At 37.2% G+C, this 16,773-nt stretch overlaps 1 protein-coding gene across 7 annotated transcripts in view; it reads left to right on the forward strand.

The window, feature by feature from the left end:
• Positions 1–10,892, forward strand: part of ADAM23 (ADAM metallopeptidase domain 23) — a 199,787-nt gene extending 188,895 nt beyond the window's left edge. For all 7 annotated transcript variants that reach the window (XM_075829866.1, XM_075829862.1, XM_075829863.1 and 4 more), the window contains one exon: positions 5,670–10,892. In XM_075829866.1, coding sequence (XP_075685981.1) covers positions 5,670–5,715 — 46 coding nt within the window. In that variant the 3' untranslated portion in view covers positions 5,716–10,892. The remainder of the gene's footprint in view (positions 1–5,669) is intronic.
• The last annotated feature ends 5,881 nt before the right edge of the window (positions 10,893–16,773 follow it).

Below are 16,773 nucleotides of genomic sequence, written 5' to 3' on the forward strand. Positions count from 1 at the left end.
GGACGTGACGTACTTTGCAGGCAACTAAAAATTATAATGTAGACCTACTTCTAGCCCCATAGTGTCAACAATATAAAAATATTTCACCATCTCAATATTAAGTCATTAGTACAATAGACTTACAGATAGATATCTTTGGAACCTGTAATGTGCAACCTAGCCTTAAATGGTCACTAACTTTTCATAAAATGTGCATAAATCAATAGTACAAGCGAATATAAGAAACTTTGTAGTTTATCTTTTTAGACCAAAATTCCTTTTTTCCACTTATTATGCTCCTCCCTACTCTTAACTGTTAACTCACTCTGAATTTACTGCTAAATCCGTCTCCTCAAGCATAGACGGACTATCAGCTTACTGAAGGATCAGGCTACAGCTGACCATAGATGGAGAGGAAGGAGGAGAATAGCAGAAGCAGTGTAAGGGAGAGGCAGAGAGAGAGAGGGACACACACACACACACATACATACATACATGCATACATACATACATACGCACACACACTCGATGCAGCAGCTTCCGGTAAGTGTTATATCTCACTCCAATGGGGGATTCACAGCTACACTGCTCATTACTGCTATATAATCTTCTCCATTCGGCTGCTGCTTCTATATATGTAATAGATAGAGATAGGAGAGCAGGATTCTCCTCTTTTCTGTGTGTGCTGTATCTAGAAGACATGATAGCAGCTCTACCCACTAGCTCAGAGAAAACGGAGAATTAGAGATAGAGCCTGCAGAAGGGATAACTGCTAAGAAATGCAGGGTACATATAATGGCCAGAAATAGTGTTATTCCTCACGTACACACATATGACAGCTTATTCTAAAAGGTCATCTGAAAGTTTAGGTACGCATTAAGAAATCTGTCTTCATATGTAGCCATCAATATTTCTTTGTACTTTCAGTTTTGGTGGGATAGTTCTAATTTTCTGCTTTCAAAATGTATGGATTATGTTCCAGGTTTTTTTTTTATCTGGCCAAGATATAAGAGGTTACAGACAGATATAAAAATCTGGACAATGTCAAAAGTATGCAATAGTAAGATGTCTGGTAAATTAAAACAATCCAGTAGTGTAGTTGAGGGGTAGAACAGCTTATATTCTGATCTGTAATAACACCTGATAAGTATAAAACTATACTTGTAGCCTTCTGCTGGCTGGCTTTGCTGCAGTCTTATAAGTGGATTTAGTATGTGAATGCTCTGTACATCTAGTTCCTTAAAGTTTAAATATTCTGATGAAAGTTTTTCCATACTTTTTTTTTTTACATTGCGATAGTTTAATAATTATGGGCCCGCATTATTTCTGTAAAATGACAAACATGTTCTTCAAAACAGGAAAACATATTTTATTAACATTAAACATGTATTAGGATAGAAAAATAAATTGCAAATAAGCTACTGTATATCATAATTTTTTACTATCAAAAGGTTTAGAATTACAATGTTTACTGTCCAGTAAGTCCTCTAAAAACCTAAATGAGCTGTCCTCTTCCTCGACAACTGATTTACACCAACAATCCCGGATTGCAGCGTTTCTTATCATATTATTTCATAAAAACATATTTTATAAGCAGGAAATATGGAATATGCTGCATGTGATGATAATGTGCACACACGATAACAATCTACTAATGCCTCATGTTTTTTTTATGTATATTACCAACTTCCTGTCATTGTGGCATCTGAGTGTATTTTTTGACCCAGCTGGTAAAGATTAGTATCTACACTGATCCTTTTAGATTGATAACCAGCAGTTAAGCAGTCTTGAAGCCGATAATATCAGGTTTATCAAAGATAAGGTCATGGAAAATTACAGCGTGAGAGAAAAGAACTGAGCTCAACATTTCTACTTCTTAATTTAATGGTTTATATTGCACTCGATAAACCCGATCATTACATTTTAGCCCGAAAATTGTATAATAACCTATAAACAGCCATTGAAAGCTTTAAATCGTGATAAAAACTCCTCATTTGAATAAAAAATGGATGAAAATGCAACTCAAAGTTACTGGTCATTCCATAGGAAAACTTCAGGAACAGTGATAGGAAAACTAAGGCAATAGAAAAATTATCAAAAAGTTCAACAGAGGCACTGATAAATAAGAGCAAATTATTCGATTTACATGCAAAAATATAAAGAAAAGCTTTTCTATGTAGAATCCCCATTAACTCCGCTGCCATTTTTAATCTTTTCATGTTTTCCTCCCCATTTTATGAAGTGCGCTAAGGTTTTTTTTTTCATTTACGCTGTTCATCCTGCTAGTTAAGTTATGTTTTACGTCGCTCATCCTGCAGATACATTTTTTTAATATTGTAATAGCTTGGACTTTTATGGATGCTTGTACCAATTATTATTTTTTTATATTTTGTTTACTTTAGAGGAAAAATGGGAAAAGGGTTTTTTGACTTTTATTATGTTTTTGGACATTTGTTTGATTTCTGGTACAAGACACTGTAATACCTCATTTTAACTGGCTGCAGGGATTAATACAAGCAGAAAGATGGCAGACCTGACAACCATCAGCACCCCAATCGCGTTGCGGGGGGAGGGGTCAAAGGGATGACGTAGGGGGCCCTTCTCTTTCTAACGGCTTAGATGCCTCTGTTGCTATATACCGCGGCATATAACTGGTTAAACACCCTAGATCTATTATCTCCGAACTCGGCCAATACAATGAAGTGTTGGCTGCATGTTATAACCGACACCCACTGAGTATAGAGCAAGCTTAGCTTGTGAGCCCGCTCTATACTCACCTAGCGCTGACTATGATGTACAGTTACGTCAAATATCAGTAAGGAGCTAAACGACAAAAGGGCACTCCCTCCTCTGCAGAAAAAAAATGCTTTAGTCTCCCGAGGCAACAAGGCTTCTTTTCTGTAAGAGAAGTGAAGCTGTGTAATAGCCTACCTCAGGAGCTGGTTTTAGCAGAAACAGTCAGTGGCTTCGAGAAAGGTTTACGTACATTTTTAGAACAAAATAACATTAAAAATTATTTAAAATTTATAAAATTTTTGTTTGAATGTTGATCCATTCTGATCGCCACATGGGTCAGGAAGGAAATGTTTCCCTTTTAGGGCAGATTGGCTCATGTCTAAGTGGATCTGTTGCCTTCCTCTGAATCAGTAGGGGGAAACACAGTTTTAACACTTAGGGTATGTTCACACGGCCTATTTACGGACGTAAATCGGGCGTTTTTGCCCCGAATTACGCCCGAAAATAGCGCCTCAATAGCGCTGACAAACATCTGCCCATTGAAAGCAATGGGCAGACGTTTGTCTGTTCACACGAGGCGTATATTTACGCGCCGCTGTCAAATGACGGCGCGTAAATAGACGCCCGCGTAGAAGAAGTGACCTGTCACTTCTTTGGCCGTAATTGGAGCCGCTATTCATTGACTCCAATGAATAGCAGCGCTAATTACGGCCGTAATTGACGCGGCGTTCAAGCGCCTGCACATGCCGGTACGGCTGAAATTACGGGGATGTTTTCAGGCTGAAACATCCCCGTAATTTCAGCCGTTACGGACCCCCACCGTGTGAACATACCCTTACCCTCCACATTCCTTTTATCCACGTCCCCTCTCCCCCTTCGGTTGAAGTTGATGGACATATGTCTTATTTCAACCGTACTAACTATGTAACAAAGAAAAAGTAGTATTGCGTTTTGTAAGAAAGGTCACAAATAAAATAATTGCTCGAAAAAGATTGATGGAACTGTGTCTTTTTTCAACCTATGTTACTATGTAATAATAAAGAACCGGCACAGACTGTGTATCAGAAAATAAAGATTGCTAAACCTAAGAGAAGAAAGGGATCTGTCAAGAAAAAAATCGAGGAAAGGGTAGGGATCTAGTAAAGGGAAGTGTGTATGGGTAACCACTGAACAGCTCATATACAAAAAAAAACATAGATTTACTGTCCCATCATAGCAAAAGTGGAAACATATATTTTCCCGCTACTTATAATTAAAGCACTGATTTTAAAATGTAAATAAGGAGCATGGTGGGTCAGTTATGCACGCTGAAATTATGTAACTGTTTTGTCACTGGCCAATGGATGAGTCCTCTAGGATGTACTTTCTCTGTTTAGTGGATAGTGCATGCAGCCACATTGTAAACTTTGGTTGTAGTTGAAATTCCAAGCCACACCACAATAACAGATGGAAAAACATATATTTTGTTAAAGAAAATTTCTAGTAAATGTTTACAGAAGTTCTTCCATGGTACCACATTTAAAAACCATATCAAAACGCCAAGTATAGACTTGGTTTAAGGCCCAATTCACACTTTTCATTTTGATGTAGTATTTGTATGCAGTTTATTTGATCTAAATCTAAAAATGAGTCCAAAAAAAGCTCTTAATTATACTTCTCCTCCCTTGAGGCTCAACTCTGGGTTTTGACTAAGAAATGGAGCAGAAAATTGGAGCAAAGATACAAAATGTGAACTGAGCCATAGGCTAGATACAATCAAACATAGCCTTAGACTTTTATACATTACTATAAGCCGCTAATACTTGTTTTCTTCAGGAACATAATACACAGAAAACTACATTGTGTTTTCTATTAAATAGAGTTCTAGAGAAAATAGTCGTTCTATTGCATGGAGTAGAGCATTCTTTCTCACATACTGGATAATATGATGCTAGGTAACAAAATGCAAGAATCTGGGAATATTGTGATTTTGCGGACCTTGTTGTTGGTGAGCTGAAACAAGCAGAGGTCAGCATCAGCAAATTGTACAGCACCTATCTCTCTACACACATATATATATATATATATATATATATATATATATATATATATATATATATAAATGTATGTGTATATAGATATATATCTATATCGATCGATCGATCGATTGATCGATCGATAGATAGATGTAGATATATATATTTAAAAACCACATTTGTACTTTCTTCAGTTACAACTGCCTGCTTTTGTCTTAAAGATGTGTTTAAAATCACCTTTTTGTTTGGATTAATGAAACTATTCACAAGCGTGTCACAGAACACATGACTGCATATGCATATTTTGATACTATTGTTCTGTGTTTTGCATGTGAAACTGGTGGCGGTAGTGGTGCATATACCAAGTGTTACTAAACTGAATGCATGAGCCCTTTTGCTTGATGCCCCACATAAAGCCAGATAACGGGGAGGTTGCACCCAGTGTATGTTGCCTTGTAATGATTTCTTACAGACTTCCACTGTGTAAGGAGAATGGACGTCAGTGTGCTGTGTACTTACCATTTAACAAAAACTTTATAGCTGCAAATTCTTTACTAACCAATGAATGAGTCCATTCCCCTTGGTGTGCATTATCTTTGTGGAAACTATTCACAGTTTTTGTTTATGTACAAGTCGGTTGGCTTCTGTGGCAGAGCAGCAATCACCAACTGGCACTGTTGTCCTGAGTATCAATATGCTTTTAAATTGGCACACTGCATCCTTTGCAACACTCTACACCAAAAATATGGAATTGCAGCATTAATAGTTAAGTAAATGTGGTTGATTTCCTAACTTCTGATCATTATTTGGGAACTCTGCCTGGTGGTGACCTGCCTGCTGTGCCATGAACATAACCATTGCTTTGGTTTTATTAAATGTAAACTAATGATTCTTTGCTTTTCTTTCAACATTCCACCTTACTTTGATGCGTTTTGGAAGAAATGTCAAAAAGAGAAGATACGACCCATCTCAGTCTGGAATATAAGCAACTTTGTCGCAACGTCTTCCTTCACTATCGATGAGCGCAAGTTGATTTCTATGTGGAATCTGCTCTGTCTCCTCCATCACCATACATGTTAAGCCTTCAATACTACAATATTATCAATGGCTTTTTTATACAGGCCTAAGAAATCATACAGCTCCTGAAAAACGCATAAACTACGAGACATCTCATCAAATAAAAAAAAGTGCAATAGTTTTTTTTTTCATAAAATGCAGGGCTGATTATGAGAAACAACTGAAATGTCTGATAAGCATTGTCTAGAATAAGCATGACTAACTTTCTTCAATGAACACTGATAAAAATCCTAGGCATGTCAATTTTTTTTCCAAATAGAGCAAAGCTGCATGGCACAATGCAAACTCAGACAACCAGCTATCAGGCCAACCTTCAACAACACCCTAAAATATGGAAGATGGACTAAACCACGGAAATACTATTTTATGATACCAGATCATTACGTGCTTTGCAGTCTTTTAAACTAAAAGCGAACTCTTGCTGAAATCCAAGCCATGATTTCTCTGCAGTGGCAGATTGGACATGAAGTCATTCAATGAATAACAAATTATTGAGGACATGTACATATGAAAATAGAAAAATTTAAGATTTTCTGGGAACAAAAGCTTTATCTGTATGTAAAAAAGAATATATTAAAATACATTGAAATATATGCATATATTTATATGTATATAGGTATGTGCTATATAATTTATATATACAGATGTGTCCTTTCTTACCTTTTCTCTTATCTAAACATATCCTGAGATGTGTGGTATGAGATGACCAGCTTTGAAAAAAAAAAATAGATTTCGTGATAATTTGTCACGAGATATCCTCTGTTATATGTGGCTGTGTGTGGCCACATCCAGGATTGCAGCCTATCCAGGATTTTAAAGCATGTCGCGATATTGTATGGAATTTGCTTAATGAGACATTGGAGTCGTTAACCAAATTCAAGCAAAGGTAAGGGTGGACACATCTGCATCACATACATGAATGAATATATAAATGTATATATATATATATATATATATATATACATACACACACACACACATATATATATTCCGCCCCCTCATTTTTCTAGCATGTAGGGTAGGCACGCTGGGCTTGCATACATAAATAAGAAAGATTAAGCATGTACATGCAGGAAATTTTGGCACAAAACAGGTGTGATCTAGGGTTTGTATGCTTGAAACCAAAAACGTACACCTTTGTTAAAGTATATACTGTAAATGGATATGTATTTAAGAATTCTAAATATGATTAAGTTCCATTTTTTTTGTGTCAAGCAAATTTTGTACATAATGTATGAAAACAGAAATATAGCTACATACTCAAATTATTCACTAAAGTGCCAAGATCATATGCACATTTGTTTTATCACATCTCCGTTGTGCATGTAAATATGTAACTGTTCGCATCACTTTCTTAACTAATGGGAAATATATGAGGCTGGCAAAGTCAATAAGTCAGTGTATAAATACACTAAATGACTATGAATTTGGCACTGCTGCATATGAAAAATCAGACATATTGTCTGTACACCCTAGGTTGGTAAGAATTCTATGCCATTGTCATACACTCTTCTGTCTGTTCCTGACCTACAGTTGCAACAAAAGTAACTGAACCCTTTGGAATTACCTGGATTTCTCCATTGATTTCTAGTCAAATGTGATCTGATTGTTATCTAAGTAAAAAATTATAGAAAACTCAATCTAACTACTAATAACACACACAGTTGTACTGTTCCTGTCTTTTATTGAGTAAACATCCACAGTGCAGGGAAAGTAAGTGAACCCTTGCATTTAATAACCTGTAGATCTCCCTTCAGCACCAATCACCTCCACCAAACATTTTCAGTAGCTGCAAATAAGATCTGCATAATGTTAAGGAGGAATTTTGGACCATTGCTCCCTGCAAATGTGTTTCCATTCATCAATATTTCTGCGATGCCTTGCGTTCACAGCACTCTTCAGGTCATGCCACTACATTTCCATAGGTTTGCTCTAAATCAACTAAAGAATGGATGAAAAACATTTGTTTGGAATGGCCAAGTTAGAGTCCAGACCTCGTTTGTACAGGATTAGAAAAACATGGCTGATTTCCTCCAGAAACAGCTCCACACCTGTCCATGGGTTCTGTCTGGTATTACAGCTTAGCTCTATTGAAGTAAATAGAGCTGACCTGCAATACAATATAAAACATGGTGTGGTGCTGTTTTTGGAATAAAGTAGCCATGTTTTTCTAATCCTGTACAACCCCTTTAAGATCTTTTTCAAGCATTCTTATTTTGATTTACTGGTGTGCTTTCGGTCACTGTCTTGTTACATCTCATGTAAAATGTTTCAAAACACTTTTAAATTAGTTGGTCATGATTGCAAGATGTAAAGGCATTTAGTCAACAAAGCAGCCCAAAACCACGATGCTTCACAGTTGGCAAGTGGTCTTGGTGTTGGTGTGCAGTGTTCTTTTTCCTTCAAACATAGTGTTGAGCATTTGTGCTAAAAAGTAAAATTTTTCTCTCATATGTCCATAGAACATTTTCCCAAAAGCATTGTGGGTCTCAATATTTGTTAAGGACAGCAGCGGCTTTCTTCATGGTGTCATTCCATGAACACCATACTTGTTCGTGTTTTTCTAAAAGTGGACACATGAACAAAGGGTTTGACTGGTTCTAGATTCTTTCGGTAGGTCTTTTTCTGTTATCCTCGGGTTCTTTCTCTTTCATGATAGCCCGTTGTGCTCTTGGAGTGATCTTAACTGGATTCCCACTTTTAGGAAAATAAGTAACAGTTCTGAATCTTCTCCATTTGTAGACAATTAGTCTAACCCTGGATTGATGTACACTCAGGGCTTTAGCAATGCATTTCTAGCCTTTTCCAACTTGATTCATCTCTATAGTTCACACTAACCAATCTTTCATGAGAAGGACGGATTTGTCAGTAACCAGGCTTAGTGTGCCTATTTTCAATTGGCAAAGCACCTGTGAAACCCACACTTCTAATATCATCTCCTTTGTGTTTGTCTATAATTGAACTTAGATAACATGTATGGTTGTGTTCAGACAGCACCAGTATCTTCGGGTGCTCGAGATAGGGTCCCAACCCAGTTAAAGGCCAAGAAATGTATTCTGCACACCTTGATTGTATTCAACAAAGATTTTATTTCTTTAGGTAAATGCCAGTAGCTATAAGTGCAACGTTTCGGTCGTGAGACCTTCGTCGGGCACTGAGCTGTGCTGGGGACTGAATCAGCGATTGAATAGCGTTAATAGTAGCGCAGCTTGCAATTGAATATGGCGGCTTACCGCTCTTCAGAACTTAGATAACAATCAGACCACATTTTATTAGTAATCAATGTCGAAATCCAGGTAATTCCAAAGGGTTATTTTATCTTTTTCCTTAAGCTGTATATGTAGAGACACTTGGTTTAGGCATTAAAACATACCCTTATGTATAAGTCTCAAGGGACAATACCCTTAAGACCAAATGTATTACTATTTCACAAGTCAACCCTGAAAAGGTCATAACTTTGTTCCCAGACATCAGCCGTATGAATTGTTGTATCTGGTCAGGTAAATCTAAATCTTCAGTAAAAGCTGAGAGTTGTTTATTTTACTAAAATTGTGGACTAAGGGGTATAAAATCAACTAGGAGTGACCATTCCTATACCTTACTACATGCTATAAATTCTTTAGATTTGTCTAAACTTTTCTAATGTAACTCTTCTTGATATGCAAACATTTGCTTTATTGCTATGGCAGAACAAATTTTTAATTAGCAATTCCTAATATCTAGTTAGTGATGATGATACTGATAGCCTAATATCCTACCCAAAAATACTTGTTCATAGAAATATGGTTCAAATCTAAAACTGGCCATGCACATGAGATAACTGTTCATCAAACACTAATTTGACCAACAGCTCTCCAACTCCACGATAAATAAGCATACTGTTTCTTTAAGCCCCATAAGAATTAAATGGAGCGTCAGGGTGAATGTGTGACCACTGCTCCATTCAACCTCCTCCCTGCAATCAGCAGTGAGGGTGAATGGGGAGCTCGGGACCCCTGTTCTAGTGATTGGTGGGGATCCCAGCGGTGGGGCCCCCAGCGATCAGACATTTATCACTTATCCTGTGGATAGGTAATAAATGTCCTTTGTGGCACAACCTCTTTGCGTACCCTGTAATGTAAACAAAAGATCTATTTTGTTTTAAATATGATCTCCAGATTTAGTTACCACTTATTTTTTATTTTCTCATTTACGTACTACCTATACATTAAACAGTTATTTTGCATTTTATTCATGATGTAACTCCTCTATCTGAAAGATTCCTAGTGGTATACTTACTAAAATTGACAAATACGTATTTAAAGATTAACTCCATTTAATGACTAAAATTTCAAGTGTTATGAATTTAACCCTATGTCTCATTCACTTCTATGCCACTGTCAAAGAGGTCCAGGAATCTGATATGAGGACTTGCACAGGGACAGATAAAGCAGTTCTTTATTGTGTAACCTTAAGCTCCTAGGTCCCAATTCAAAATTTGTAACAGGGCCCCATTTAGAATACTAGGTTTTCTTATGTGGCAGTTGCAACTGCTACCACTGTGCCCCCAATAGCTGCACTCTTAAGGCTACATTCACGTGAACATAGCCCACCTTGGACGTGAAAAACTGCCGTTTTCCATGTCCGAGGTGTACCCGTGCGTGACGCATTGTCACGGATCCCCCACAGACTAGAATCTATGGAGGGATGCCTGACACAGTAAAATAGGACATGTCTTATTTTTTAACGAACCATTCACACTCTCCGTTGAAACAACGGTCGTGTGAATGGCCCCATTGAAATACATGGGTCTGTGTGACGCCCGTTGTTTTAATGGCCGTCACACGGACAAGATCCACGTGTGTGAATGAGCCCTAACTGTGAGGACTTTATAAAACAATGACTCTTATCTTAGCTTCTTGGACCCTCTGAGTGTGAAACAGAAGGGGTTGGAATTATGAGACTCAGGGTATGTTCACACGGCCAAATTTCAGACGTATACGAGGCGTATTATGCCTCGTTTTACGTCTGAAAATAGGGCTGCAATACGTCGGCAAACATCTGCCCATTCATTTGAATGGGTTTGCCGACGTACTGTGCAGACGACCTGTTATTTACGAGTCGTCGTTTGACAGCTGTCAAACGACGACCCGTAAATTTACTGCCTCGGCAAAGAAGTGCAGGGCACTTCTTTGCCACGTAATTTGAGCCGTTCTTCATTGAAATCAATGAAGCACGGCTCAAGGTTTACGAGCGTCTCAGACGCCTCGTAAATTACGAGGAGGAGCATTTACGTGTGAAACGAGGCAGCTGTTAACAGTCTGTCTTTTCACACGTAACTGCCTCTCAGCGTGTGAACATACCCTCACTGTAGTTAGAGAGACTAACTCGCACCTAAATATTCAGGTCTGAGACTAACTTTGATCTAAATTTTACCACATCATAACAATATATGTTTTATATATTTTTTTTTACTGATTTACTAATAATGCCATTCTATTTCATCAGGTGAATTTAGGGTTTTTATTTTTCAGAACGTAATGGGAATCCTCAATGATCATGCTGCAGACCAGACATCATTTCAGTTATCTAATATGTATCTATAAAAATACTTATAAGGGAATGGTTCTCTCTTTACTATATTATTAACACTGCTTTGTATAGAACAGCAGTCAATGTACATTAGTAAATTTTACTTTTTAGGATATTCAAAGATATTTCTAGTTATATAGAGATATTTTATGATTGTTTTATCTGTAGCTTAATGTCCAAGATGATTTTAGTCAAGATGAAAAACAATCAGATTTTGTAATAATGTAATTAGATGCAGTGTGTAAATGAAATGGAGAAAAAAAAACAACAAGTAGGATTCAAATTTCTTAGTCCCTAATGAATGAAGAAATGAATGTAGATGAGTCATAAGTCAGTGAGGAGGCATTATTCATGTTGACCAAGCAAGATGGTCTTTATGAAATTTTTAAAACTCTGCTGCCTAACATTCGATTAATAAATGTTACTGCAATTAATAGGACTGCACATATGTCTTGCTATTTTGGTACAATGACAACAATCATTTGGCTGATTTTGGATTTGTGTTAGGTCTGAGAGACAGCCATGACTTTTAATGAAACCAGGTAATTCTTCTGGCGCAGACCAGGGTATCATTGTATTAAGAAAGTAATAAGGAGTATAAAGAGTAATAGATGTGACTTGCCTGTCTAGAGAATTTGCCATTTGATATAGAGATTTACACCTTTGGCTGTAACTAAACACATAGCTGTTGTATGTTTATCCTGCACCTCTGTATTATGTCTCGTCATTGTTTCCACTGTTAACCCTGGATTACTATAAATGTTATTTTTTTTTCAAAATCCCCAACACATCAGCAACATTACAACTAAACCATACATAATTTCCAAGCCATGTACCTGACTTGCTTAGTGATCTCCAACCTCTGGCTCTACTGCCAGCCTGGAAGTTATAGTTTTGCAACAGCTGGAAAGCCGTAGGTCGAAGATAACTTCCCTAGATAGGCAACCAATACATTGATATCTCTGACATGTCCTGAGTAATTCACTAATGTCTTAGTTAGACTATGAAGTTGCTTCAGTCCAAAGTAATTATGTTCCAGAGTGGAGTGGGGCCCAAAGTTTTGGACTAAAGGGCATTATTACATTTATCTCGTCCTCCTAGCAAGCAGGTCCACATTTTTTAAATATTAAATTTTTTCACCACATCATTCTACCCAGTAACCTTCATCATCTCTAAAATCAATGTCTTACTACTACTCACTAATAAAAAGAGAGAAACTGAGATATAATCAAGTTTGGCAAACAATTAACCGAAAAACTGATCTCATCCTCTGCAACATTCCCACATTTTGAAAGGCCCACGTCTTTTTACAGGTTCAAACATTTTGAACATGGGTGATTGAAATGTTTGTGTCCCATAAGTCAATAGAGCACATATATTTCAATTGAACACTGACATCCCGCCATATCTAGACCACTGCCAAACCTAACATATACCTATTTGGATTCTGGAAACCTCTCCCTATAAAATTGGAATTCAATTCATTTTTATAATTTCAGATATAAGTAATATTAATACATTTTTCCCAAATTCATGCATAGACAAAAATGTTTCATTCTCATAGTTCGTTTAAAAAAACACAGCAAAAATCCAGGTTTGTACATGAAATTTCCATAAAACTGTTTCTATTGAAACCGCATGTGGGGTACTGCATGGAAAAAAAACCTCAAATGTGGATTTTAATATTTTGGTTTTCCCCTTTTAAGTGAATAGGAAAATACATCACAAAGTCACACCATTTACTGCATGCTGCAATTTAAAAAAACAAACAAAAAGCAAACAATAAAATATCAGCATGCTCTAAAACCACAGCTGAAAAACTCTCGTATAAATAAAGAAATGTCATAAATTCTCTTTCACTAACATTGTACATTTGGTCAAGTAGGAAAATACTATAACAGCAAGTGTAAAAATAATAAGCCTTGTGTAAACATGACATATGGCTGCATTTTAGTTTCCATATTACAAATGTTTCCAGTTCTATTAAAATGTAAAATATAGGCTTCAATAATATCGAAGTTCAGTTCATTAAAACCGCAGGGGTCCGGATATTGTGCCTATAATACGGATGCAAAAATGTGGCCGTATTACTGCCATGTAAACCGGCAATGTCCAGCAGTAAACGACAATAATACCCTCTTCATGACAGATATTTTTTTTCTTTATAGTATGCACACATTTTTTAGTGAACAGATCTTATACTATCTACAGATGATGGAAACTGCCCTGAAGTTATTGCTATTGCTATTTATTAATGCTCTAAAATCTAATTTTTTGCAACACTGCACGACTCCTCAGTAACAGACTAAACCTCCTGTATGACAGCTGTCTTCCTTCATTGAACATTGTTTAGGTGCATGTTGGGACGATCCAAACTATTTGTAACTTCAATTTCTGTTTTTTCTTTACTATGCAACGTTATAAATTGCACAAATATCTGAAAACATTTAAAAAATACTTGAATTTGTTTTTAATGGGAGATAATTGTATTTTCATTTAATTTTTCATTTAAATTTTAATTGTTTCCAGTGTTATTTTGGGGGAAATTTGTGTATCTTATTTTTAGTGCATAGATTCTTTTAACTTTTGCTTTTGCTGAACGTTAATGCTCATTTGCAAGTGTGATCATCTACTATGGAGCTTCAATGAAAAACTGGTTATGATTTAACTACTTATTGGCTTCTTGTATGTTTTTAATATGCAGCACAGTACTCATGGTACAAATACTTAATCATGGCCAAGTGTTTGGGATAGGAAGGATGGCCAGTGACTTGCATTGCAGTACAAAGGGGTCTTTTATACAGCTATAACAATCTAGTTGCACATGGACATTCTCGCTCTCTCTCATGTGAGTATACACTACAGGGATAACATAGGAGTCCACTTGATGAACTTACAAGGCAGAACATAAATGAAATATATTCATCTTGGAAAGATAATTTTCTTGATTTGAAATCCCAGATCTGTCTTATACAGACAATTAGTTTACTTTAAGTGGAGTGAGTAATATATTATCGATTTGAAGTTGGGACCTTAGGCACCTGAATATTTATCATTGAACAGCATAGATTATTTATAAGGCAAACCATCATATAATTTGAGGTTTTCATTTATCTTTTACAAACCAATTAATAATAAATGAATGAATAGTAAGACAGAGAATTTAACCCTCTATGTCAGGGATGTCATCCCCACTACTTTTTTTAGAGTACAAATACTTGTGTCCCTCAAATACTATTCCACTTCTGCATTGGCTTTACTATTCTAAACATTGCCTGCTATGGACCATTAGGATAGGTAAGAAAACCTGGCGGTATACATTTGAAACTACTGAACATATATTGTCAAGAAAATCACCAAACATGCATTTTTGGCAAACATTAAACAGACCATAAAAAAAGGTTGCATACAGTTGGCATTCAATTAATAGAATTTTGTTTTAGCTTTTTTTAATTTAGATCGATCAAAACATGTACAATGCAAATGTATACCTAAACACTTGGATATGTTTGCCATTGACTTCCATCTAAAAATCTATACGTTAATGTATAAATTTTTTTGAAGTTTCAAGTTTTGGTCATTTTTCAATACAGCAAAAATAAAATATCTATATGTTATACCTGTCAGTTGTATAGGGAGACACTATGGATACTGTACAGTATACATCCAGTTTTTTTTTTGTTCCAGATATACACTACCGTTCAAAAGTTTGGGGTCACCCAGACAATTTTGTGTTTTCCATGAAAACTCACACTTATATTTATCAAATGAGTTGCAAAATGACTAGAAAATATAGTCAAGACATTGACAAGGTTAGAAATAGTGATTTTTATTTGAAATAATAATTTTCTCCTTCAAACTTTGCTTTTGTCAAGAATGCTCAATTTGCAGCAATTACAGTATTGCAGACTTTTGGCATTCTAGCTGTTAATTTGCTGAGGTAATCGGGAGAAATTTCACCCCATGCTTCAAGAAGCCCCTCCCACAAGTTGGATTGGCTTGATGGGCACTTCTTGGGTACCATAGGGTCAAGCTGCTCCCACAACAGCTCTATGGGGTTGAGATCCGGTGACTGCGCAGTCCACTCCATTACAGATAGAATACCAGCTGCCTGCTTCTTCCCTAAATAGTTCTTGCATAATTTGGAGGTGTGCTTTGGGTCATTGTCCTGTTGTAGGATGAAATTGGCTCCAATCAAGCGCTGTCCACAGGGTATGGCATGGCGTTGCAAAATGGAGTGATAGCCTTCCTTATTCAAAATCCCTTTTACCTTGTACAAATCTCCAACTTTACCAGTGCTTTTCTTTCAAAAATAAGGAAATTTCTAAGTCACCCTAAACTTTTGAATGGTAGTGTATACTGTCCAATGTATGCAAAAACAGTGTGAATTGAGCCTTAATGTGGGCAAAAGTCTCAAACTAAGGCCTCATGCACACGACCGTATTTTTTCCCACCCGTAAATACTGGCGTAAATACGGGTCCGGTGTCACACGTATTCGACCCGTTTTGCACCAGTATTTACGAACCCGTGCCCGTAAATATGGGTCCGGTGTCACCCGTATTCCACCCGTATTTACGGGCACGTTTTTGGCGGCAAAATAGCACTGCACTAATCGGCAGCCCCTTCTCTCTATCTTTGCAGGATAGAGAGAAGGGACAGCCCTTTCTGTAATAAAAGTTAAAGAAATTCATACTTACCCGGCCGTTGTCTTGGTGACGCGTCCCTCTCTTCACATCCAGCCCGACATCCCTGGATGACGCGGCAGTCCATGTGACCGCTGCAGCCTGTGATTGACCTGTGATTGGCTGCAGCGGTCACATGGCCTGAAACGTCATCCAGGACGTCGGGCCGGATGTCGAGAGGGACGCGTCAACAAGGCAACGGGCGGGAGACCGGACTGGAGGAAGCAGGAAGTTCTCGGTAAGTATGAACGTCTTTTATTTTTTACAGGTTTATACTGATCGGTAGTCACTGTCCAGGGTGCTGAAAGAGTTACTGCCGATCAGTTAACTCTTTCAGCTCCCTGGACAGTGACTATTTACTGACGTCGCTTAGCAACGCTGCCGTAATGACGGGTGCACACATGTAGCCACCCGTCATTACGAGAGCTCCATAGACTTCTATGGACTGTCCGTGCCGTTATTACGGCCTGAAATAGGACATGTTCTATCTTTTTCAACGGCACGGGCACCTTCCCGTGAGAAAACGGGAAGGCACCCGTCGCCAATAGAAGTCTATGAGCCCGTTATTACGGGTCGTAATTACGACCCGTAATAATGGGAGTTTTTACGGTCGTGTGCATGAGGCCTAAAGCTGAGCTTTGTGTGAGAATAAAATTAAAACAGAAGGAATGGATTTAAATTAACATTGTAAAAAAGCTTTTCTCTGTTATTT

The sequence above is a fragment of the Rhinoderma darwinii genome, chromosome 6 (genome assembly GCF_050947455.1).
Source record: "Rhinoderma darwinii isolate aRhiDar2 chromosome 6, aRhiDar2.hap1, whole genome shotgun sequence".
NCBI classification, from domain to species: Eukaryota; Metazoa; Chordata; class Amphibia; order Anura; family Rhinodermatidae; genus Rhinoderma; species Rhinoderma darwinii.